This window comes from Oenanthe melanoleuca, chromosome 2, assembly GCF_029582105.1.
Source record: "Oenanthe melanoleuca isolate GR-GAL-2019-014 chromosome 2, OMel1.0, whole genome shotgun sequence".
In the NCBI taxonomy this organism is placed as follows: Eukaryota; Metazoa; Chordata; class Aves; order Passeriformes; family Muscicapidae; genus Oenanthe; species Oenanthe melanoleuca.
The window spans coordinates 141335611-141360875 of record NC_079335.1 but is presented as its reverse complement, the minus strand read 5'-3'; the positions used below and the strand labels follow the sequence as shown (position 1 = coordinate 141360875).

At 41.0% G+C, this 25265-nt stretch overlaps 1 protein-coding gene across 3 annotated transcripts in view; it reads left to right on the top strand.

The window, feature by feature from the left end:
* The window catches only part of DPP6 (dipeptidyl peptidase like 6), a 529059-nt gene that overhangs the window by 367146 nt on the left and 136648 nt on the right, over positions 1-25265 (top strand). For all 3 annotated transcript variants that reach the window (XM_056485082.1, XM_056485079.1, XM_056485080.1), the window contains exon 3: positions 4232-4330. In XM_056485082.1, the coding sequence (XP_056341057.1) occupies positions 4232-4330 (99 nt within the window). The remainder of the gene's footprint in view (positions 1-4231; positions 4331-25265) is intronic.

Genomic DNA, 25265 nt, shown 5'->3' with positions numbered 1-25265 from the left:
TGTCAGAAAGGGTGAGGAGCTACAAAACACAGGGGGAGGCAAAGGTCCCCTGCTTAGGGATGTAGAGGAGAAGAACAGGGACTCCTTCTTGGATGAGTACATGAGAATGGCAGAATCTGGGGAGCAGTGGGAGAGAGAGCACAGAGCTGAGGAGCAGAATGGAGGCAAGAGAGACATGAAACCTCAGAAAGTAGAAGAGCACAGGGTAGTGAAGTGGAAAAATGGGACAAAGGTTGTGGAGCAAAAATTTCCAGCTCGTTACATGAAAATACATTCAGTCCAACAAGTCTAGGCCACCTTCCCTTAATTCTTATCCCACAGTCCTGCTGTGTGAGCAACTGGAGACAGTGACAAACCAAGAAATACAGGAGTGCATTGAGTTAATTTGAAAATGAGTGAAACAATCAGTACATAACTTTTTTAGTTATTTATTGTCATGCCATATTCAGTTTATTTCATGTTATCCTGAAGTTTTCAATGCAAATTTCAGTACCATGCAGTCATGCTAGTTTAATTATGTAATTAAATTAATTAAGGTTAAACGTAATTAAAGATCATTAATTGAATCAATTTTGCTGATGTTCAGATTCAACATCTATGGGCAGTGCTATTCTCTGAGATGTTTTGGGGTGTGGTCTGTGGACTGCACTTACATCAGGCACAACTTATTAGGTTGTGATTTTTCAAGGATGTACATCAAAGCCTTGATTACTAAGTCCATACCCATGAGCCTCAACTGCTCAGCAGTGTGGGTTACCCACATGATATGAAATAATCTTTGATGTGCCAGACTCTGCTCTTGTGAGGCTGTGGAAAGGGGACAAGCCCAAAGAAGAGGCCATTAGGCTTTATCAGTAAAGAACAAGGGAGCTGGAGAGGGGCTTTTGACAAGAGCGTATAGAGACAGGATAAGGGGCAATGCCTTCAAAGTGGCAGAGGGGAGGTTTAGATGAGATATCAGGTGGAAATCCATCCCTGTGAGGGTGGGGAGGCCCTGGCACAGGGTGCCCAGAGACCCTGAGGCTGCCCCATCCCTGGATGTGTCCAAGGCCAGGCTGGGCAGGGTTGGAGCCCTGGGATAGTGGAAGTGTCCCTGTCCATGGCAGGGGGTGGAAGGAGATGATTTTAAGGTCCTTTCCAACCCAGAAGAGTCTGTTTTGGGCACATCTTTGCATTACAAATGTTAAACCCTTTATACAAACGATGACAGTGTTGTCCTGATGGGCAGCTCCTCATTTGTCACAGCATGTGGCACCTGTGCAGATCCCATTCCATTGTGTATTTATATCTTTCTAAATCTTTCTAAAAGTCTGCCCATGCACACACACAGAGCAAAGCTGAAAAGAGGACCCAGTCCTACAGGTATTTTGAGTAAAATAAGGCCTTTCCAAATTCCATTAGACATTGTGCTTAGGAACAGGCTGATTTCTCATACATCTGTTCCTGATATTTAAAGCTTTCTGGAGATATACATCACATTTGCTCCTTTCAAATCTGACCTTTTAGCTGAAAAAAAAAAGAAAGTACACCCTAATCCATATTAAAATTTTTGCAAAATCCATAAGAAACATTTCTCAGAAGTGGTACTGAGCTAGTCATTGCACAGCATTAACTCACAGCTTGCTGTTTGACAGTCAAAGGCATTGCCTAGGAAGCTTTTTAGCTCTTGTGATACTCAGAGCAGGGCACTATCCTTTGACCAGCTGTGCAGGAGGGCAATTTGTTAACCATAGTTAACTATAAATGTGTATTTGACACCATTGCAAACAGGTGGGATATTACAGAAGGGAGAAAGGCCTGTTTGCCTTGTCTGGCCACTGCCTTTTGGGTACAGAGAGGTCATCTGGGGAAAAGAGGGCTCAGTGTGCCCAGGGATGGAGCTGAGGTGGGAATGGAGCTCCTGGTGTGCTGGCACAGAGATGGAGACACTGCCCTTAAATGCAATGCACAACAGGCCACAGGTGTGTGAGGAGAGCATCTGACACCAGCTGTGGCTGAGCACCAGGGGTGAGGATGGAAAGAAAGGTGAGCACCCAAAGGTGGCTTCTGACCTGTCAAGCAGCCTCTGAGCATGGCTGGAGCTGAGAAAAAGCTTGGAAAGAGATCCCACATCCTCCATAAATGGCTCCACTAGGGCCAGAGGAATGGAGCATATATTCTGAAAAAGCCCTCTGAGCTACCTGTCTGTTACAGGAGATGTCACTAAATCTGATTTTGGTTTTCAGGGTTTTTTATTGTTTTTGTTTTGTTTTTGGTGGGTTTTTATGTTTGGGTTTTTTGGGGTTTTTTGTTTGGTTTTTTTTTTGCTTGTTTTTTTTTTTTTTTTTTTTTTTTGTTTTGTTTTGTTTTGTTTTTTGGTTTTGGATTTGGTTTGGTTGTGGGATTTTTTTTTTTGGTTTTTTTTTTTTTTTTTTTTTGGGTTTTTTTAATTAATGAAATTCATTGATGGTTTTATTTAGTTTATATGTTTTCTCCCCAGCTCTATGGCTGAGATGAATGTAGTCCATGGTCCAGCAGAGCAGCTCCTGCAGCTCTTACAGCCCAAGGCAGGGGGCAGGAAGGGAATCTCAGCTCATCCCTTAGGGAGGATGCTAAGTGTGCAAATCCAAGTGCTGCTCTCTCTCTTCCTGGTCACAAGGAGCTCTGGAGGAACAGAGATGATGCAGCCCCCAAACCAGCTGTCCCCATCCTGCTTCTTCCCAAATCTCCAGCACAGAGCTTGTGCCTGTCCCTGTGCCCTGTCCCTGTCTCCTGGACCAGGCTCAAGCCTGGGGCTGTGTGTGTCCTGCCCCACCTCCATGGGCATCCAGTTCTGGGGACTTGCACCACTGTGAAATTAATTGGGACCATTTCCTGGGGTCCTTGTCACCTCCATTTTCCATTTTAATAAATAAAATCATGCAGGATAACTTGGCATAACACTGTCACACAGAGGGATTTGGCTGAGGGCTTGTATTAATGGGTTCTGTTATTTGGAAGTGAACAGTGTGGTTGAAGTCTCAGCCAGACTCGGGGAAAACATGAACATTGAAGAATATAATTTAATTTGGTAAAAGTGAAAGTTTGAACTAGTTGAACAGAGTACTGTTCACAGTTATTTTTCTGTCATTTCAGGTAGCTCAGGGGCTTCAATTTAGTACAGCAAAGAAGACATTTTCCCCACAAATAAGTGCCTTCAGGGTCTGATTCCACTTTTCTAATCATAAGTGTTTGGTGTAAGTTTAGCACTAAACAATATTAAAGATTTCTAAGGCTCCCAATAAACCTCAGGCATGAGGATACTGTGAGGAAAGATGCTGAAACACACATTCCTGCTGTGGAAATACTCAGAATGTGGCCTCCTCTTTTCTTTAAAAGAGTAAATGTATTTAAAGCTGACTGAAAGGTTTCCATGAAAATATTATTTCAGCAAAAAATTCAATGTTGATAACAAATTATTCATAGAGGGTGACTGCTTGTCAAAACAAAAAAATATTTCAGCTGATGGGAGAAAAGTGGGAACATATTAATCAAAATTGTTGGGTTTTCAAATTTGTTAGTTTTTCTCTAAAATTGTCAGCTTTGATATTGTCATGTTTACAAATGAAACTGTATATCCCTTCACTAAAAATTAAAATTAGTATGGGCCAGCTATGCAACATCTAGGGATTAAGGGTTATGTCTCATAGACTTTTCAAAAATATTTCTGCAACCAAATGTTTGATTCCCATGGGATATCTTTTGTGAATTTCTGAAGTAATCTGTGTGATTATAAGATTAAACACATTTACAACTATGGTTTTATGCTAAAGTTTTTAAAGAAATAAAAATATAAGCTGTAAAAAATTGGCCATTTTAGCTACTTTTAAAAATGCAGCTCACAATTTCAGAAATACTTTATCTTTAGCTGTTGAATAGTACACTTTATATATCACAATGACACCTATAGGTGTGTTTGCATGACTTAGATTATTTTTTGATCATGTTATGTCTGAAAATGTGTATTTTGGACCATTTCTTTGTCTTTTTGTAGTTGCTAAGACCAGGCATACATAGCAAGGAGGGTTCTGTTAGTGAGCCACTGGGTGATCCTTTTATAACTCCAACAGTGGGAAGGGATTTGTGTGTGACACAGAGCTTAATGTAGAGCTGTTTCCAAATGAGATATGACCTGTCACTACTCACAGTTCCTGTGCTTTCAAATGCATTTCAAAGTTGAAATAATGGTAGATTATTTTTGAATGTTTTACAGTGGAAGATAACAGCTTGTCTCAGAAGAAGAAGATAACAGTGGAAGATCTCTTCAGTGATGATTTCAAGATTCATGACCCAGAGGCTAAATGGATAACTGGTGAGTTTTGAGAACTTTGTAGTATCTTTGATTTGCTTCCTTTCTCCCTGGCCATTGCTTTTTTAATGTACTTCTTAATTCCTCCAGTTCTTTTTGTTGCTCCTGAAATTACAGGATCAAGGACTGTTTGGGGTTGGAAGGGACTTCTGGAGATCTTCTTGTCCAACTCATAGCTCCAGCAGTGAGAGCTGTTTGCCCAGAATCATGCCCTCAAATTCCTATTCTCAGCCTTCAAATTCCTATTCCAGTTTTCCTCCTGCTAAATATGCAAACACCACTTTTTATCTGCCCAGTGGGCTCATAGACATGGAAAACAACAATCTCTTTCTCAGGAGCATCCAAGACTTAGTAAGTGATGTAACACATGGATGGAAGTGGTTGGAGCACCATCAGTGATTATTTTACCATAAACAAAACTGGAGCTTTATGTTCCCTCATCAAATCCATGTTTTTCTTGGCTGAGAGGTGAAGCAATGCTGGGCTGGGGCTTGCACACAAGCCATGTGCTTCTTTTATCCTCTGCTGCCTTACATTTCCCAGTCAGGGGAAAAACAAATAATACTTGAATTAATGCATGTTGGATTTGCTGGTGTGGAGCTTCTTTGGGGGATGTAGATTCCAGCTCTCACCAGAAATTGCCACAGTCAGAACAAGCTTTGGAGAAAATAAAATGATTTGTGGTGTGCTGTTCATGTGAGTTCTAGTCCAACTCCTATTATCATGGAAATTATGAGCTTTTCTTTTGAATTTAGTGGGGAACTGTCTCAAGTCCTTCCTCATGTTTAGATTTCCTTGTCTGCTGTGCCCGTTGGGAGCAGAATTTTAATACCTGTAATGAAAAGTGAGAGTGTTAAAGGGTAGTGCTGAACTAACACATTCCCCAGCTGCAAGTTCTGCCACCCACTCAAGCAGAGGGGAAAGCTGTTGCAGACAATAAACACTTCACAGACACACCTGCCAGAGTGCAGGAGCTTTTTCCAGCCTGTGTTCTCCATGGGAATGCTGCTCCCCATAACCACTTTCTGGGAATGATGATGGTGATGGAAATATTAGCTGCATTCCAGTTCAGGGTTTTTTTTCTTTTCCTTTTAACACAGATATCCTGAAGGCCCTAATGGAGGAAATGTGTTTTACTGAGACCTTGACTGCTATTTTTTTATTTGCTCAAATATAGCAAATAGAGCATAGTGGAGGGAATGATAATGAATTAACTAAACTTTGTAGGAACAGAGAATGAAGTATTGCCACAGAGCTGGTATAATATCCCCCCAGTGATGAGTATCACTTTATGTGGACACAAGGTTTGTTTTCTACCACTGCAATCTGCTGTGAAAAAACAGCATTCCCTTGATCTTTCAATTATGGTCAAATACTGAAGTCATATAAACTTTTATTAAGATTCTGATCATAAGTGTTTTAAAATCCACCTCTGTCCTCTCATGTACCCTTAATGACTCCAGTGCCATCTTGTCTCTGAAATTACTAAAATGTGGTTTCTGTAAAAGACAGAATACATAGACATTGTGAAAACATACACATAAATTTTATTGTTTTGATATGGACAAACACTGCCACTGATTTCAACACATCTAAAGGAACTTTATGAAGCCAATAGATACCCTGCAGATTTACCCAAGGGTGACTGCATTTTAGAGCAAGATGCTGATCTACAATGTCATTCATCCAAGGACCCAGAGCCATTTTACAAAATTAATTGCTTTCCTGTATTATTACTGTTGGATTTTTCACAGCTTCCTCTAGCTGGCTAAGTGGTAAAACTGGGATTAAGATGAAAGACCAGTAGCCAGATTCCTAAGCACATGTTGTTATTGGTATCTTACTTTTCAGTATGCAAATGAAAGACTCCAAAAATGCCAAAGCCAAACTAATTAACTTAGTATAACAAGACTGCTGGAATGCCTTAGCAAAAGAAAAAAAATCACATTTTAAAATAGCATATTAAAGTTGGATGACAGCTTACAAACCTAGCTGATGCTTTGTGGGGATCCACACAGTTGTTAAAATAGAAGTATATAAATACAAAATAAATGGGGAGCTGTTGTGGGACCTTCTTCCCTTTCCTCTCCTGTTAATCATACAGCAAATTATCACAGCCATTCAGAGCTCTGCAAAATTCAGTCCTCCTGGCTCATCAAAGCTCTATTTCCTTCCTTTCCCTCTACATTATTGCAAAGAGGGGAGGTTGGTGGCCAGAGATGAAGCATTCTGCATGTTTAGAAGTATTTGAATCATCTGGGGGATTTGCTCCCAAAATAACTGGGTCAGTAAAATATCTGTGTTCTTCCCAGTAAGCAAAGGGTTTATTCAAACACTGAATGAGGAAGGTCTTTCCTTTATCTGGAATGAGTCTTAGAGCAAGTGTTTCAATAAATAAAATATTTATGTTCAGGGTCACATTTAAAAATATGCTGAAAGTTCCATGAAATTGATGTGATGAGCTCATGTTTTAGTATTTTCTCAATTATCAGTGGGCATGTGGAAAAATAAGATTTCTAATCAATAGCTTTGTGTTGGTCTATTGATTTTAAAGGACCTAGGAAAAAAAGAAAAGAACCAGTCTCAAAGCTGGCATAAAAACACTCTCAGTGTAAAGATTACAGGCTTTGTCTCAGCTTTCAATCACAACTTGTGGCTCATTTGTAGATATATTTGCATAATTTTTAATTGGAATTGCAATTAAATTCACTTGCACAAAGTGGCAAAGTTGTGAATATTAACATTTTACAAGTTTTGTGATGCCACTGTAATTTCAAATTCCAGTTTGCATTTTTATCCAGTGCTTTAGGGAGAGGAAAGAATTCTTTGTTTAATTAGGATCTGTCTTCTACTGTTCTGCTATGACCACTGTTGTCTCTGGCTCTGTTAAGAGCAATCCAGAGAGGAGTGATGCATTCATAGAGCACATAGTGACAGGCCAAGGGGGAAGGGCTTCAGACTGACTGAGAGCAGGTTTAGCCTGGATATTAGCAATAAATTCTTGACTGTAAGGCTGGTGAGGCACTGGCACAGGTTGCCCAGAGAAGCTGTGGCTGCCCCATCCCTGGAAGTGTTCAGGTCCAGGCTGGATGAGCCTGGGATAGTGGAAGGTGTCCTGCCCTTGGCAGGGGATTGGGGCTGGATGATTTTAGATCTCTTCTAACCCAGGCCATTCTGTGATTCTATGATTCTGTCACTAGAATGGACTGCTCCAGAGTTTATTTCTATTTCCACTTCCAGGGACTGCTATTGGTTGGGTTTTCCCTGCAGTGTGAGAAATGCTGACTATTGTGAAGGTTTCATTTTCCAGGACAACATAGCATATATGTGGTACTATAGTAGGTGTAAAGGAGTTAAGTACAGGAGGTTTGGGGTTCTGCTGGTGATTAATTTGCACTCCCCTATCCAGCAGTCCAAGTGGAAATAATCTGAGCTGTGTCTCTGCTCCAGCCCCATTCATCCCACACCTCCTGTGCTCTTCTCCTCATCCCTCCTTGCCTCACACTCTGCACTGAACTTCCCTTTCCTGTAAACTCAGTTATATTGTCCATACACTTAACAAGCATTTGAGCTCCAGTCAGTGGCTCTTTTCATACTGTGCATCCTAAATGCAGTATGTGAACATTTCCTTGTTTTCATATCCCCCTCCACAGCCTGTCAGGAGTGTCCTGTGCCAGCCCTTTCTCTGCCCTCTCCCAGCTGACAGGTGGCCTGATCATTAGTCCAGTCCCTAATTGTTTAGCAGTTCTGCTCATGAGCACCACATTACCTTGTAATTAGGCTTCACAATTACTGGGCTTTTCCTGTAATTTCTCTCACACATGGTTTAGCTCAGGTTTCTGAAAAGCTTTGTGGGATGGTGCAATGTTCTTATAATGTTCGACAAAAAATGGGATAAAGGAATTTGTTGTCATTTTGTGCTGAAGAGCAGCTCAGTCATCTGATTTCTTCTCTAAACAATAATTCACAGTCGTTATTTAGACCTGACCTGAGAAGCCAGTTGAGTCATGCATTCTGGTTTTGAGCTGCAGTGATTCCTTCCAGCTGTGAGTCTGACCCCCAGCACCCTGAGAGCACTCCCTCCTCCTGGGGAAGGAGCATCATATAAAAAAAGCAGTGGAGACTGAGCTGTACATGCCACCTGGGGAGACTTACACCAATCTTCTGTCTTTGTACTTAAATGGCAAATAGATTTTGCCCACTTTGAAAGCACTTGGATGCTGTTTCAGTTAGAAAAACATCAGAGCAGCCTCTAATATCCTGACGGAGGTTATTGCAGTGGATTGGGAGCAACATGGCTGTCCTTACTTTTTAGAGGGTGTTTTTCCAGCCTTGCTGTAGGCATCTTGTAAGACAGTGTATTTAGCAGTGGCTTTTGTCAGGAGTTTGGGCTGTAGATAAGAGACTGGAGGTTTTAATTAGGAGAGCATTTTCCTTGGGCTAGACACTGGGAGGCAATCCTTGCAGAGGGGTTGTAGCCAAATGGGAAGAATAAAGGTTGAAATGAAGAGCACAATGTATTCCAGCAGTGAAGAGCTGTCCTGAGGTACAGGACAACAAATGACATGTTTAGGGTCACAGGAACTCAAAAAATGGGAAAATCAAGCCCTTCTCTCTTCCCACTCACTTCACTTGCAATATTTGGAAAATAATATTTATTCTTATGAGATGAGGAATAATGAGTAAATTAGCAAGAGGTTCAAATGAGATTTTCAGAAATGTCTCAGTTATTTGGAAACCTGCCACTCAGTGAGAGCCAGGATCATGGTGTGCCCAGCTTGCCTCTGAAAAAGGCAGCTGGGCTTTTATCTCAAAAGTCCCTTTGAAAAATACACTAATAACTAATATCTGGATATAATGAAGTAATTCTTTTATCTTTAATACTGAAGCACATATGTTTTGTTGCGTATTTCTCTAATAACATCATAGAATTTCTGGGCTCTTTTAAAGTCTAATATTGAATTTAATGACCTAGAACTAATAGGTTTTATTTACCGTGCTGAAAAAAAGCACAGTGTAGTGACTGAGGTAATTTATTTCAGTTTACCTTTAGTAATAATGTTCAGATCAACAATACTTAGACAGCCCAAATGCCCTCAAGCCTCTTCTCTGCAGTGTAAATCCATTGCACTGTATTGATAAAAGCACTGATGCATTTCAAACGATCCAGATGCGTGTGGAGTAAATGAATTATTTATAGGTTGCTTTGCATAGATATTAAGAACTTTGTAAGTGCTAATATTTTTCATTATGAGAAAGGCTCGTGCTTAGGTGCTGCTTTGACAGCTCTTTAGACTAAAATTGCCCTCCTGGCAGCTACAGCATGGCTGACTGGAGTGCAGGTTCCTCTGGGCTGCTTCTCCATGGCCCAAAAACATTCATAGAGTCATTAAGGTTGGAAAAGACTTCTGAGTCCAGCCATTAACCCAGCACTGCCAAATCCACCACCAAACCATGTCCTAAGCTCCACTGACACGGGGCTTGAGCACTTCCAAGGATGATGTTTGATGTTCCAAGGATTCCAGCACTTCCCTGAGCAGCCAGTTCCAGTCTTTGACCAGTGAAGATTTTTTTTCCTAAATCTGGCACGACTCACAGTTATTTCCTCTTGTCCTATCACTTGTTACTCAGAAGAGCCCAACTCCCCCATGCTACAGCCTTTTGTCAGGTAGGTGCAAGTGACCATCCAAACCAACAGGCAGCAGGAGCCTTGCTCTTGGCAAGGCTGGGCTGTCAGCAGCCATCTCATCTTTCTGTTTGCCATCCAAGGGACAAAGCTGCCTCCCTTGGGCACTGCATGTTGCAGTCTTGTGCACTTTTGGGATCTGTGAGCCCCAGTGCCATCCCAGTTCCTGTTATGTTAAATGAATGTAAGGTAGGAAATGCTCACAGCTGACTTTGTTAGTGTGAATATGAAGAAGGCATAAAGAAAACTGGGTTACTCCATCAGAATATTTGCCCACCTTGTTCATTAGAAATATTAGCTCATTAATTTCAATGTGTTTTAAATGTGTGTTAAAAAGACAAATTATTTGATTTACTGGTCTTAATGGTTCAAAGAAAACTTCCTCCACTCAGTTCAAACCTCATATCCAAGCTCATGGCAGCTTCTTTCTGCAGAATTTTTATGAAAGTTTTGACTTTTGAAATGCTTTTGAAATATTTCTGAAACACACAGAAAGATACCTGTTGCACAGCACATTAATTTGGGGTGTCTGAGGTTTAGTGAACTTCCAAGCCCCATTGCAAAGAACCCCACAGCCTATAAGGATGACTTTATGCTGAGGTAAAGACACCCTCACTAAAGGGAAATGCTGTGTGGGCCAGAGGAAAATAGAGGGGGAAGGACTAAGAGGGCTCTTCTGGTCTAACATAGCATGGTTTTGCTGGGGATGGCCTTCAGAAACCCCCTGTTCTGATTCATAAAGATATGGATGTTTGGTAAATTAACTTTTGGGTAGTGTTGGTGCCAGTGGAAGTGTCCATGCACTTTAGAGCTGGTTGATCACTATTTTTATTCTAAATGCCTTCATGAAGTGACCTGCTGTGTTGCCAAAGCAGAGTAGGTAAGAGAGCTTGCTCTGTCACCACTGCCACACTCAGGAAGAAGTGAGGAACATGTTAAACCATTTGAACCATAATTTTGATTTTAGATTTCATCCTGGATCATCTTCAGAGATTTCTGGGGATCTGAGAGAGAGTTTGTCCCACTCCTGCCTTTCAGCTTCTGGGCAGCTGCCCGAGTTCAGCAGTGACAGTAACCTGCTCACTAAGGACAGGAAACTTGGGAATTAATGGCTTTTTAAGAGACTGTAATAGGCCATGGAGGAGAGCATTCCTGCCATGCAGCTCTTTTGTTCATTACTGCTAGAGAGAATGAAATGGGAAATCAATTTGGCTCTCAAAAATTAACACAGTCTGCAGGAGCAAGCTAGGAGGAGTGTGGTGCCAAGGATTGGGCAGTGCCTCAGTGCTCTCTTCTCTGCAGAGCTGGAGGGATGGTGGGACATGTGCTGCTTTTGCACTGAGAAAATAATTCTTTGGTGCTTACAGCAACTTCTGAATTTAGAAGGAGAAACACACTTTACGTGTTGCATAAAGTCATGTTTGGGAAAAATATCACACCCTGGAAAAGTAGAAGTAACAGAGTAATGGTCAAAAGGGGGTTTGTGTGTGGTGTTTTTGAGTAGTGTGATGTCTTGAGGAGGACAAATTTCCATAAGGGCCTAAGCTTATGTTTAGAAGCCTCCATAGGTAAGCTAATTTCTCCAAAGCCTGCTGAACTCCAATCATTCCCCTGCTTGTCATGATTGCTGTTGAGCCTCTGAGTGAAAGTCCTCCTGAGGCATCAGCATATGGTGTAGTTAGAGAACATCTAAAAACCCACATGCATTAAAAAGTGGCCTCAGGCATTCAGTGCCATAGCTTTCTACTTGTTACATCCCTGCATCTTGCCAGGGTGGGTGAAGAGTCTGGCCCAGGGACTGGGCTGGTGGCATGAAGGTCACCTGGCAGAAGTGAGATGCAAGGAATGGGTGCTGAGGAGGGAAGGGACAATGTGATGCTGCACAGTCACTCAGGGGAGAAGCAGGGAGGATCTTGGGGGTGTTCCAGGTGGAGCAGGAGCTGGAGTTGTGTGAAGAGTGAAAATGAGTCTGGAAGTCAGCACTGCTGAGAAGTGACTTAGTGGCCTATGATGAAGAGCTGGAAAATAAATTCAGTTGCTATGGCAGCATCAAAGAGAACAATTAGTGAATCAAAGATGATTGGAAGAGGCAGGAGAATTCTTTGGACTCCATTTCTTCTTATCTAGGTTCTGTTAATACCTACTGCCTGATTCTGTTCCCACCAACTTTTTTAAAAACAAAAGAGGAAAAATAGACTTCCCCCCAACAGGCAACATCCCACTTTCACATGCTGGACCAGCAGGCTTTCCTAGACTTTCTGTAGCCATTAACAAAAACAGAATCCCCATTTCCATTTCAAGCACTACTTCACTAAAATTCATGCTTTTCCCCTCAAAGTATCAGCAGCAAGGCAACCCTCCTGTTGTGACTGTGTTTGCAGCTTCAGGGAATAATTTGAAGTTGTAAAAGGTGTGTGAAAGCTAGAACAATATGGGTTCCTTTGTGTGTTAAATCTGTAGATTTGAGGTAGAAATCCCTGGGAATTATGTAGAAGCTGCCCCCTTTGCTCCTCCCCAGCAGCTGCATGTTGCTCTAAGGTGCACGGCTCAGTGCTCCTGGTGGTGGATGCAAAGCTGGTAAATTCAGTGCTGGGTCCTTTTACCTGCCAGCCAGGCAGATATACTGCAGTGACACTGGATTCACAGTGGGGAGCCTTTTGATTAAAAAATAAATCAATTTTAAAAAGCAGAACAGCAGGGATGGAAGTGGGAAGGAAAAGCTGCCACGGGGAGCAGCAGCACCTGTGGATTTGGAGAAGGTGGCTCACAGCAGAGGGACAGAGCACAGACACAGAACCACAGTCTGCCTGTGTGCTGGGCAGTTTAAATCCAGTCAGGAAAAGGATCAGGCTTTTGTCCTCCTGCTCAAAGTGGCTTGAAATCAAAACCCTGCTGCTCTGAGCCTAAGGAAAGGCACTGGATTTTCAAGAGTTGAACTGGGAGAGGGATTAGGTGTTCTCTCAGTGGGTGTTAGTTAAAAATCCATGTGAATAGCTACAAGTAGAGTGTGACACCAAGAGATGCTCTTCCCCAGGTAAGGGTGAGCTCCCAGCTGTCCCCAGCCCTTAGGGAAGGGAGCACAGCAGTGACTAAAATTGTCTGTGGTAAGAATGGCAATAATTGCATTCCTGCTGGTTGAATTTGTACTAAAATTAAGATGCTGTGTTTTTTTCCTTTGACTCTTCAGAGGAATGTAACACAGGCAAGAGGAGGGAGAGAAACAAGGTGTGTGCTTCACTCCTGGTGATGGAGCAAGCTGGGCACAGCAGAGACTGATGGTCTCCCTTCCCCAGGAGCAGAGTTTCACCATGAGGAGCATTCCTTTTGGAAAGAGTAAAAAAATTTATTTTGCTTGGATCCAGCACTGCTTAGACAGAAAGGAGACTCAGTTTTGAACTGTTGGAAAAGAAGGTCAAGAAAGAGGATTTGCATGAAGTTGCTGAAGGTTTTCCAAACAGTCAGGCTGATTTAAGGATGGAAAAATTTTAGGAAAGAGGCACTTCAGAGATTAGCACCCAGGAAAGCACAGATGGAAGAAATGAGGTGCATAATTGCAGGATATACTAAGCAAAAAGCACATTCAAAGGAGGACTGTAAAGGGCTGATGGAAAAAGAACTCTTTGGGGTGTTCAGGCCTCTTGTTAAGCCATTGATCCTAATTACTGCACACTGCTGGTACCTTCAGTAGTGATTTCCAGAAATGTTTGTCTTTTGACACAGTCCATCCCTGGGAACCTTTCGTTCTCTAGGATGCAATTTGCTTACTTTTTATTTTTTTTTTAAATATAGTTTAATCAAGGTATTTTTCTGTTTTCCACACTGCCCTACCCAAATTTTATTCCCTCTTGGAGATTTGTACTTGGTGCAAAGAACATTTTCCTGACTCAGTATCTTTCCCAGAGCTTGTTCCACTGCTCTTGGACACTTGTTGAACATGGAATGCTTACCAAGTATTAATTGGAGCAGTATGTATTCTACTTGTTCCTTTTAATGAACATTAAATAAATATATGCTGAGATACCATAATTAAATAATTTAACGGCAGGAAATACTGTTTTTCTGGTGATTAAACTTTATATCAAGTCTTTGTAACTGAAAATTTAGCAGGCAAAGATTTACTTATCTAAGAAAAAAGTCCCTGGTGAGCTTGGATCTCCTGACTGGATTAAGCTGTTGAATGTATGAAAAGCACTTTTTTTCTTTTTTTTTTTAACAGGAAATAGAACCAGACTTATATAATTCATTAAAGGAAATTTAGAATGAGATAATTATCATTGATCAAGGGAATGTAATTATACTTTAAAGCCTCACATCAGTGGAAATTCAATTAAGAGCACAGGAGACCAAAGGTTTGCCCAAACCCTGTTTCCATGAGAGGTGAGATTGTGTGCACAAGGATGAGCAAGAGTGAACCTCTCCCACTTTTTAGCTCAGATAATTCTCAGATCCTCTTGTACATCTTTTGTTTAGTTGCCCAAAATAGTTTTCTCTTCTAAGACACTTTCCAAGCGCCCTCCAGAGCCTCCTGCATCCAGAATTTCTGTCATCAGTGAGTTTCACTGACCTAAGACCTGTTGCAAGAAGAAGGGTTCTTGGGAGCTTGTTCCTGTTTGCTTTCTTTCATCAGCCTTAGATCAGGACTTTGGACAAATGTTCTCCACCTCTAGTGTACAATTTTAGAGAGGATGGGATGGGAACTGCACACAAGGAGTGCACAGAAGTGTCTGGGTTAACTTCTCAAAAATGTTCAAGTTATTTGAGTTTCATGACACTTGAGGACAAATGTATGCATGCAGTATAATTGTTTGACCTTAAAGAAAAGGGAGATGATTTTGCTGTGTTAGAGTTAAAATCTTTAGGTCCCTACACCAAATCATGCCACAGAAAGTAATCATGATGTCATAAAATTGTGTAATCCAGGTCCCTAGCAGAGCTTCATAGCTTCATCTGAAATGTGCACTGGGTCTGCTGGGTATGCTGCAAAGATTTCATTTTGCTACTTGGCTTAAAGTTCCAGTCTCTGGGGAAAGGTATCACACAAAAAGCACCCTAGTTTGATTCAAAGAAGAAATGTAATAAATAAAAACATTTTTAGTACTCAGAGTACTAAAATCATAATATTAAATCATAATTATTTCTAAATGGTCCTTCAAATGTCAAACTTATCAGAGGTAAATTGAGACAAATCCATTTAATTGCATTTGAAAAGATGTTTTTAAAATATCTGATTCTTTTGAAGGCTTATACCTGTCCTTCAATGCTTAGGGTTCATAATAATTGACAAAATCTGGGTAATCACCTTCAAAGCATTTTAGCTTTCCAGGGAAGGCAGAATGGCAGGGGTGGAAGAAATGTAAACAAAGTCTAGTAGGAAGCAGGGAGAAATGTCAATGTTCAAGCCAAGGAAAGTGAAAAAAGTATCAGTTCAGAAGCATTTCCTCCATAGTGGGCAAAAATCTGGGTCTATTAGATAAATGATTATTATACTGGCCTGTGCTTGACTCTATAAAAATTGACTCCACATGAATGGTGGTGGCTGCAGCAGTCCAGAGAGATTTTGGTCTTGTTGCAGTCATGTTCCATAAATGTGTCATTTTTGCAGAGTAAGCCATTCCAGGGTCTGGCTGGAAGTCTTGGCCTTGCCATGCAATCCCACTGGGAATATCTGAATGACCTGGTACCTCCAGACAGGCTGAGAAGAACCTTCAGGACTTGGATGAACATCTAAAACCCACCAATTCCGGACAGTGCCCGGAAATTTTCTCTAATTTGTTACCATCCTAATAAACACTCATTCTCTGCCCAGCAGGCAATTTTCCCCTTTCCTGGTGGCCAGGAGCCCATGCAGGCTTGCTCCTGCAGCTGGCTCTGTTAGCTCAGCAGGGCTGGGCTGCCCCTCTCAGGCTGTGCACATTTGCTGGGCCATGTGCAGCAGTTCCCACTGTCTGCCCCTGCTTCAGCTGATGCCCTGACTCGTTTTACAAGACAAATTCTTGGAATGCTCATGCAGAAGCCAAGATGCTCATTAATAATTTGGAGGTATCTTTTCCTTCCTTGTTCTCCTTCCCAGGGGGAGCAGGCTGTGAACTGTGATGTAAAAAATGTATTAAAACACTTATTTAAAATATGCCTAAAAGTATGTGTGTGTGTATACCTATCTATATCTATATCTATATCTATATCTATATCTATATCTATATCTATATCTATATCTATATCTATATCTATATCTATATCTATCTATATCTATCTATATCTAATCTATCTCTATCTCTATCTCTATCTCTATCTCTATCTCTATCTCTATCTCTATCTCTATCTATCTCTATCTATCTCTCTCTACCTCTATCTCTATCTCTATCTATATCTATATCTATATCATCTATATCTATATCTATATCTATATCTATATCTATATCTATATCTATATCTATATCTATATCTATATATCTATATCTATCTATATCTATCTATATCTATATCTATATCTATATCTATATCTATATCTATATCTATATCTATATCTATATCTATATCTATATATCTATATCTATATCTATATCTATATCTATATCTATATCTATATCTATATCTATCTATATCATCTATATCTATATCTATATCTATATCTATATCTATATCTAAATCTAATCTATATCTATATCTATATCTATATCTATATCTATATCTATATCTATCTATATCTATATCTAATCTATCTCTCTCTATCTCTATCTCTATCATCTCTATCTATATCTATATATATATCTATATATTTATATCTATCTATATCTATATCTATATCTATCTATATCTATATCTATATCTATATCTATATCTATATCTATATCTATATCTAATCTATATCTATATCTAATCTATATCTATCTATATCTATATCTATATCTATATCTATATCTATATCTATATCTATATCTATATCTATATCTATATCTATCTATATCTATGTCTATATATCTATGTCTATATCTATATTATATATCTAATATATCTAATATAGCTAATATATCTATCTATATCTATCTATATCTATATCTATATCTATATCTATATCTATATCTATATCTATCTATATCTATATCTATCTATATCTATATCTATCTATATCTATATCTATATCTATATCTATATCTATATCTATATCTATATCTATATCTATATCTATCTATATATCTATATATCTATATATCTATATCAATATCATCTATATCTATCTATATAATCTATATCTATATCTAGATATACATTTACTTATTTATTTATTTATTTATTTATTTATTTATTTATTTATTCCATGTGTTTCATGTTTTTTTTTCTCCCAGGTGTCAGGGGCAGCATTTGTAAGAATTTGCCATTACCTTTTGCCTTGAAGCTGATACCAAACACAGCAGCAGGCATAAGATATGGCCTTAAACCAAATTAACCTTTAACATAAAAGCATGCATATTCTTTTTCTATTTTCTAATTTTAATGCCTCATGAAGGAACGTATTTTTTCAAAAATACACCGATAATTATAATATTCCTGATTTTTTTTTCCTAATTGACACAGAATGGCTAATATAGCTATGCTATCAAGCCAGAAGACTATGAATAAGAAAACAGGAGAGGGATTATTAGAATTCTATAGTTTATATTTGCTTTCCTTCTTCTAGGGCAGGAAAGTGAGAGCATAATCAATTTTCTGTTACAATCAACTTTTTTTAGGAGAAACAATATTGAACTCTACTTGGGAGAGAAAAATACTGAAAACAGCCTGTTTGTATCTGGTTTGAGGGACATCATCACCTTGATCACTGCAGTGAGCTTGGGATGCTCCATCCAAAAAAGATAGATTGTAATGGGAATAGAAATGGTCCAGAGAAAGATTAAGACCATGACAGAAGCATGGAAATGCATGATAAAAAGAATTGCTCTGAGTTATAAAGAAATTATGTAAGGATAGAAAATAAAGAAAAAATATGAAGAAGTCAAGTGCTTTCCATTAAGGGCATTCTTTGGATTTAATCTCATCTGCTGAAAGTTCCTAACCCATTGAGAAGGTATTATTGGACAGAAGGTTGATGAGAATTGGAAGGAAGGTGCATTCATTATTTTGGTGTAACTATTTTTCAGCCATTGCACTTAAACCAGGTGTTTATGTCATCCCTTTTCCTTCTGCACCAGCTCAGCACTTTTGTCTTCCTGCAGCTGCTCGTGCTGCAGACCAACAGAACAGGCAGTAACAGGTGTATGATGTTGGTTCCATGGTAGAGAGAGGAAAAGGAACAAGAAGAAGTGAAATAAGGGTTTCAGGAATCTTTTCTGGGTTTTGGTGAGGATTCTGTGTGACCCAGTCACTGCAGGCAAACCAAACCAATGTGCAATGCTAAGGAAAAGCTCTTCACTCATCATGGAAACACAGAATGGTTTGGGTTGGAGGGGAACTCAAAGATCATCCATTTCCAATCCCCTGCCATAAGAGGGACATTTTCACTAAACCAAGTTCCTCAGAGCTCCAACCAACCCAGCCTTAAACACATCCAGGGATGGGGAATCCACAGCTGCTCTGGGCAGCCTCTTCTCCTGCCTGACCACCCTACCTGCCATGGATATTTTCATTCCCTCATCAGGTGGTTAAAAACAGTGGGATTTTACCTACAATTGCAAAGTGTTCCTCCATTGGTGGCTCCCTTGCAGCTGGGTGCATGAACACTGTTCTCACTCAGGTGCCATTTCCTTTCCCTCAGTGCCATCCCACCCAGGACACCAGTCTCCTGCCCAGCATCAGATCTAATTATTTATTAATGGTTCTTTGCAAGTGTTGGAAGTGTTTCCCTTGGCTCTGTAGCAGGGTGCCCTCTTGTGACCACTCCAAAACCAGTAATTGTGCACTGGATACCAAAACGTGCCTTGGGCTCTTGGATTCCATCTCTTGTCTGCCTGAGGTCAGGGTGATGGTCATGACTCTGACACTCCTCACACAGTTAGAATTCATCTCAATTGTAGATGTCACCAGGCACATCTGAAGTGACAGGGTGGCATAAGAGGGATTGTGAAATATTGCACTCAAAGATAATTAAAACTTGACCCCAAGCTGCACACAAAGCATATCTTCATGTAAATATACAACAGTCTCATTTGGTCTGCACTGAAATTTAAGTAATCTTCCCATGATAACAATAATGAAAAGCAAGAAAATAGCACTTTATCTTTTCTTTCTGCCCATTGTGGCCATTAACAAGTGCAATTTAGTTAGGGGCAAAGAGAAGGAGGCAAGGGAATGTACAGAGAAATTAAATAAGTGAGCTGTGAGGTCACGTTTTAATGAAAATTTATTCATGGATTCCTTTTTCTCCTCAGTGTCAAATGGATTTTAGCATTTAGGTGTAGCACTTTGGCTTATGCACTCCCCTGTGTGAAGCCAAACCAGATGAGGCAGATAAGACCTGGAGCATTTGGCAGAGAAGAGGGAGGTCACTGAGTGATGCTGCCCTGGCCTGGGCACAACCAGGCAGTGCTTGGAGCAGGGGTCCCTGCGTGGAACAGGCAAGCTTGGGTTACCACCAAGCAGGAGTGCTGACTTGGGCTCTATCTGAGCTGGCAACTACAGTGGAAAAAGCCCTGGAAGTTTTACATTCCCAGTGAAATCTCTGCCATTGTGTATTTGGGGCTGTGCACCCACCCCAGTCACTTCATGGAGCTGGGATAAACTGATTCCTGCTCCCTGTTGGCTGCACTTATTTTTTTCTCTTCAGTTGCATGATGTCACTGTGAAAAACATGTAGCATCAATAAAAGCATCAAGGACCATTTTCTGGGAAAATAGCTGTCTGGGGTTAAATTGCTTCTGGCCTGTGTTGAATGTGAAATATTTCTAGCAGGGAATCAAAGGGATGAGTGTAATCTGCTGTCTCCAGCTGTCCAGTAACCCAGGACACTCCTAGAACGTCAGGATTTGAGGAGCACATGGCACAAGCACAGCTGAAGAGGAGAGTGATATGGCAGAGAATTTTTGAGGGAGATTTCCTGGTTCTGGAATACACCACAGTCATCTCAGTGTGGTGCACTCCCCTCCTCCCTCAGTCATTAGAAAGATAAATTGAGGGCAGCAAGGAACAAGGTGTGAGGTTTCACTGGGTTATTAGGCTTTTCCAGCAGTTTTGTAATCAAGATGGTTTGCCCCAGATGCAATAAAAATGGATTTGGACCAGAGAATTTCTTATTAATTTTTTCCTAATTGTAGTGTCTCTCTTTCCCCCCCTTCACATGTAATAAAAGCAGATAGAAGTTGGGAAGGGAGTAATTTGAAGTTGAAATGAGCTCTCAGTTTCTCACATGCATTTCAGCTTTTCATGCCTGTGCCCACAGAGTTCCTCTTTGAGCAGTTCAGCCTCACAAGTGAGGCAGGAGCAGAATTTTACCTGGTTTCAAATTTGGGACCCAAATTTCAAAGGTGTGCTCTACCTGTATTTCAGACTTTTTTTTTTGGCTTGAATCTTGAAAGAGTTGGGATTAGATAAAAAAGAGAAACAGACTGGCATTGCTGATTTTTATAGTTTTAAGTTTTCCCAAGACTCAGTCTTCTTCAAGCTTTTGACAAGTTAATTTACAAGCCTGCTAGAGATGCATGTTGATGTGGGAATTTTCCTGGGCTATAATTGTGTTTTATTTTACTGGTACTACTATAAAAGCACTATATTGGTGCACCAAGTGCAACTGTATTGAGATGATGAGCAATTAAAACCACTTTTTGCATAATAAAGCACATCCTATCATGTTGCATTTAATATACCAATGCAATGTGTTATACAGCATTTACCTAAATTACAGTAAATCACCTATTTAAAGTTTTTCTTTCAGCCTTGCATGTGGGGAAAAAAGTGCTGGGAACAGTAAAAGGATAATGACCCATAATGGCAGAAAGCTAAAAATGGGATTCCAGTTGTCTCCTGGAATTAAATGTTGTAGCAATGTTGTTAAAGGCAAGCTGTTCTCTGTCCCCTGTTGCTCCTTGTATCAGCAGCACAAAGTCTAAGAAAATCTTATTTATCTCTGCCAGGCAAGGCAGAAGAAAGAGGAGTCAGTGGTGGGGGTAGGTGGATTGAAACAGAGGCAAGGTGGTGGCAGGGGCTGTGAAAAATTGAAAATGCCAAAGTCTACAGGAGCAGCTGTAGGACTGTCCCATCCCTAAGGAGCAGCTCAGGGCAGGGGATGGGAAACCTTCCCTGAATTTTCTCCCTGGGAAGCAGCTCAGTATCAAATCTGTCATTGCTTCTGCTGTGGGGAGGGGAATTTCAGAGTCAGTTGTTTGTTGGGTACATGCTGTAAATATCAAATAGATGCTCTGCAGCATGTCTTGAAAGAACAACAGATCACAGCATTAAATGCATCATCACAACAGCCTTATTTCCACCTGAGTTTGTGATTGCATCTCTCTGGCCCCTGAATAGGCTTCCATTGGGGACTGATTGTGCTTTTATTTTGCATTATGATCTATGTGGTGAAGTTTTGCAGCAGTTAGTGAGCATGCACAGTCCTGGCACTTGTTCAGCTTCTACTCTCAGTGCTTTTCTGAGGAGTAAATTCCACCTGCCCCAAGGGATGGAGGTCTTGGGGCACTCCCCTACCTGACTCCTGACAGGCAGATACTGTCCTAAGAGAGTCAATAATCCTGCAGGGCTGGTAAATAAGATGTGATTTCCCTTTTCATGAAAGCAAAGTAAAATAAGTGTTTCCATAAAACTGCCTGTGTTTGTCCTTCTCCCTGCTCACACCATGCTGCACCTTATTCCTCTTGTTTGGTCCTTCTTAATTTTGCTGTTTTGGGGATTTTTTTCTGACAATTTCTATTCCTCAGTGAATTTACCCTTTTCTGTTGTTTTCCACTTTGGTCCCATTATGTCCAAAAGCCTCAGGCTCCCTCTCTCTCAAAACCAGTCCCTGAAGATAGCAGGCTGTCTCTGCAGATAGAAGCTTCTGCTACACCTGGCAGGATTAAGGGATTAAGGGATTTTTTACACACAGCAACCTGTTAACCACAGCCTGTGCTATTCCCTCACCTGTGACACTCAGAAAGCACATTTTTAAGGAAATTTAGAGTCCCCTCAGTTTACTTTCCCTGTGAGCTGCTGACCTGAACTGTGAGGATGGCTGCACTGAACATCCATGCCTGGTGGTGCTGCTGATGAGCTGCTCTCTCCCCTTGGGCTCTGCTGTGTGCCTGGTTGAGGGTGTGAATGTTGGGAGTCTCAGCTGAGCCCCTGCCTGGGTACCAGTTCAGTCAGGATGCTGTTCCACTCCATTGCAGTGTGAGCTGCCAGCCTCCCCAGTCCTGAAATCATGGACAATCACTACAGGCCAGTGGGTTTTTCCTGTGTGCCACAGGCTCGTGGAAGAATCCAACCTGGATTTTTCCCAGGCTGTTGGTTTTCTCAGCTCCAGCTCAGACTTTTCCCAGGCTGGGGATTTTCCTGAGAGACAAAAAAGAGAAAGAGAGAGCTTTATTTAAAGAAACACTGCACTTATATAGGGTAGTACATGCAAAACAGAATAGAAAACACTCATTGGTCCAAGAAGGCAACACCTCTTTGAAAACATGCTTTCTGCAAAACACCACGAGACCCTCACAGGGCTCTGCAGGTGTTTAATCATTGTTATGATTTCTTATCCTTGAGCAGCCTGAGAAACCCAAGGCTTCAAGGCTGCTTTTTCCCTGGTTCCCAGCAGTATCCAACGACACAGTCTGAGTTTGTTTCCTCCAGCTGGACCCTTCTCCTTGCCCCGGTGTGTGTGTGCTGCAGTGAGAGCTGTGACATGCCCAAGTCACAGGGCACAGCCACTTCTGTCCCCACTCTGGACTCCAGCTGCTGTTCTGGAGCTCAGCTGGCCCTTCAGAAAAATTTGCTGAAGTGCTAAACAAGCAGAAGATTTTTCTTTTTAATTTTAACTGCATGATCCTCATGTGTCTTTCCAAAGGAATACAACTGTACTACGTCCTGTTGAAAATATCAATTGCAATCTCCCTGCCTGTTATCTTACTAGATGGTGAGTGCTATCCAGGTGTGTCTGAGCCATATCAGCCTGGGAGGACTCCAAGGAGCCCTTGGCTGGTTCAGGTGCTGCTGTCACCCCAGAGAGGGTGATGCTGTGCACCACAGTGGGCAGCACTGCAGGGCTCCTGCGAGACTCACCCTTCAGATGTAAGATGAAACACCAAAGATCTGACTGCTTGGGGTCATTAAAAACCTCACAACAACTTTTCTTTTTCCCCCATGAGGAATCACAGAAGGGTGCCAGTGGTCTCTTGGTGGCCCTGTGGCATCTGCTGTGCCAGTGCAGAGCTCCATCCCACATCCCAGCACGTGGCCTCTGTCCCTTGGGAGGGATGAGGGCTCATCCCACAGGGCTGCTGCTGTCTGCTGTCCTGACACAGTGTAAGATGTTTGCCACCCTTTCTCATATCTGGAGGCTCATTTATCTGAAATGGCTTACAACAACTTCAGGATTTAAATTTCCTTTATGCACCAATTTTCCTTAATCTTAGGGATTGGAAATGATGATTCCCTCGATGCTGGCTTTCATCAGACTGAGACTCATTCAATTATCTTTCATGTCTGTTGATCAGGATTTAAGAAGTTCTTTTTTCCTCCAAATCTGTGGGTCTAAAAGACTGGAGTGGCCCTAGCAGTCCTGACTCTACCTTCTCTCTTCCACTGTCTCTTGCTGCTGACTTGCTGCATGTGAATTTTATAACTTTTTGTTGTCTACTTTTCATTCATCACTTATTAAGATAACAGAAAGTTACAATTTCATTAAAATATTTTCTAGAGCTGGATTTAAATATTTTTTTGTTTTCATATTTTATCACTCAGTTTTGCTTTCTGCCTTCCATAATCTCTGACAAATAACAAAGCTCCTCTCACAGGCATGGTCCTGCCAGTCTCTCCTCTCTGGTAATGTGGACTTCAGAGAAGCTTTACTGCACTAAATTTTTGGGAACTGATGCTATGTTCCTGTCAATGGATGTAACTCCTTCAAATTCTTCGTGCTGCCAGCACTCAAACTTACTCCTTCTAGAAGAAAATTGCCCCCAACCTCCTTGTCCTCTGTTTCAGGTGTTTTTTCTGGTGCCCAGTCTGTCTTTGCTGTTCCTGCAGAGGGCTCAGTGACTTCCAGGGATGTGAGCTTCCTCTCACTGGGTCTGTTTTCTCTGCCTCTGCATTTCCTGACTGAGTTCAAGACAGAGAAGCAGATGGGGTTTGTCATTTCACCTGCTCTGCTTAGCAGGTTTTTAAAAGTTTCTCTCCAGGTCTCCTCCTCTCCTGCACTCTACAGCCCCAAGGCTGATCTATTATTTCTGGTAATTGTTGTTTTTTGCAATCAGTCACTTTTTTTCAAGTGTGACTGTGTATCTGTGTCTACATTCTCAGCCAGAAAATGTGATCTATCACCCAGGCAGTTTCCTGGAAATTGAAAGAGGGTGAGGAGTTGGAAAAGTGAACTTTGCTATTGAATCATTGAATCAGAGAGAGGTTTGGGTTGAAGGGACCTTAAAGACCACCCAGTTCCAACCCCACTGGACACCTTTCCCTAGACCAGATTGCTCAGAGCTCCAACCATCCTTGAACACCTCCAGGGATAAGAACAACTTATTTGGTGAAGAACAGATGGAAAAAAATGCAAGAAAGATTGAAGAAATGGAATAAATGGCTGCATGCCTGAAAATTATAGTTTTTTGGCATCATTTGTACTGAACACCAGCCCCAAAGAAAGGCACCTATAAAAAATGAAATGCAGGGATGACCTTTATCAGCTCTGGTGACAACTATAAATCAGGCTGCAAATTCTCATCAGCCTGCTGGACAGAATTCATTATAGACAGAAGCCACTGCATTGCTTTCTGGCTTTGATTGAGGTATGTCCCATTTAAATAAGTGCTCTTGCACTGGAACAAATCACACATTTCACAACAGAAGTCCAGGAATATTATTCATCTTTTGAGGACTAAGACCCAGCTAAACCTCACAGTGTTTTGTTTGGAATATAACACAGATCAGATTGTTCTTCTCTTAAGCATTCCAATTTTCTGTTCATTAACTTAGGCAGTGGTGTTGAATATAATGGCAAGATTTACAGCCCTAACAAATCAGCACTGCTTCATTTATTCTTTTTTTATGCATTCTAAACGTGCATGTGGTGGATTAACACCTGATTTTAAACTTGTTACAGTTGAAAAATATTGGGAAAGTCTG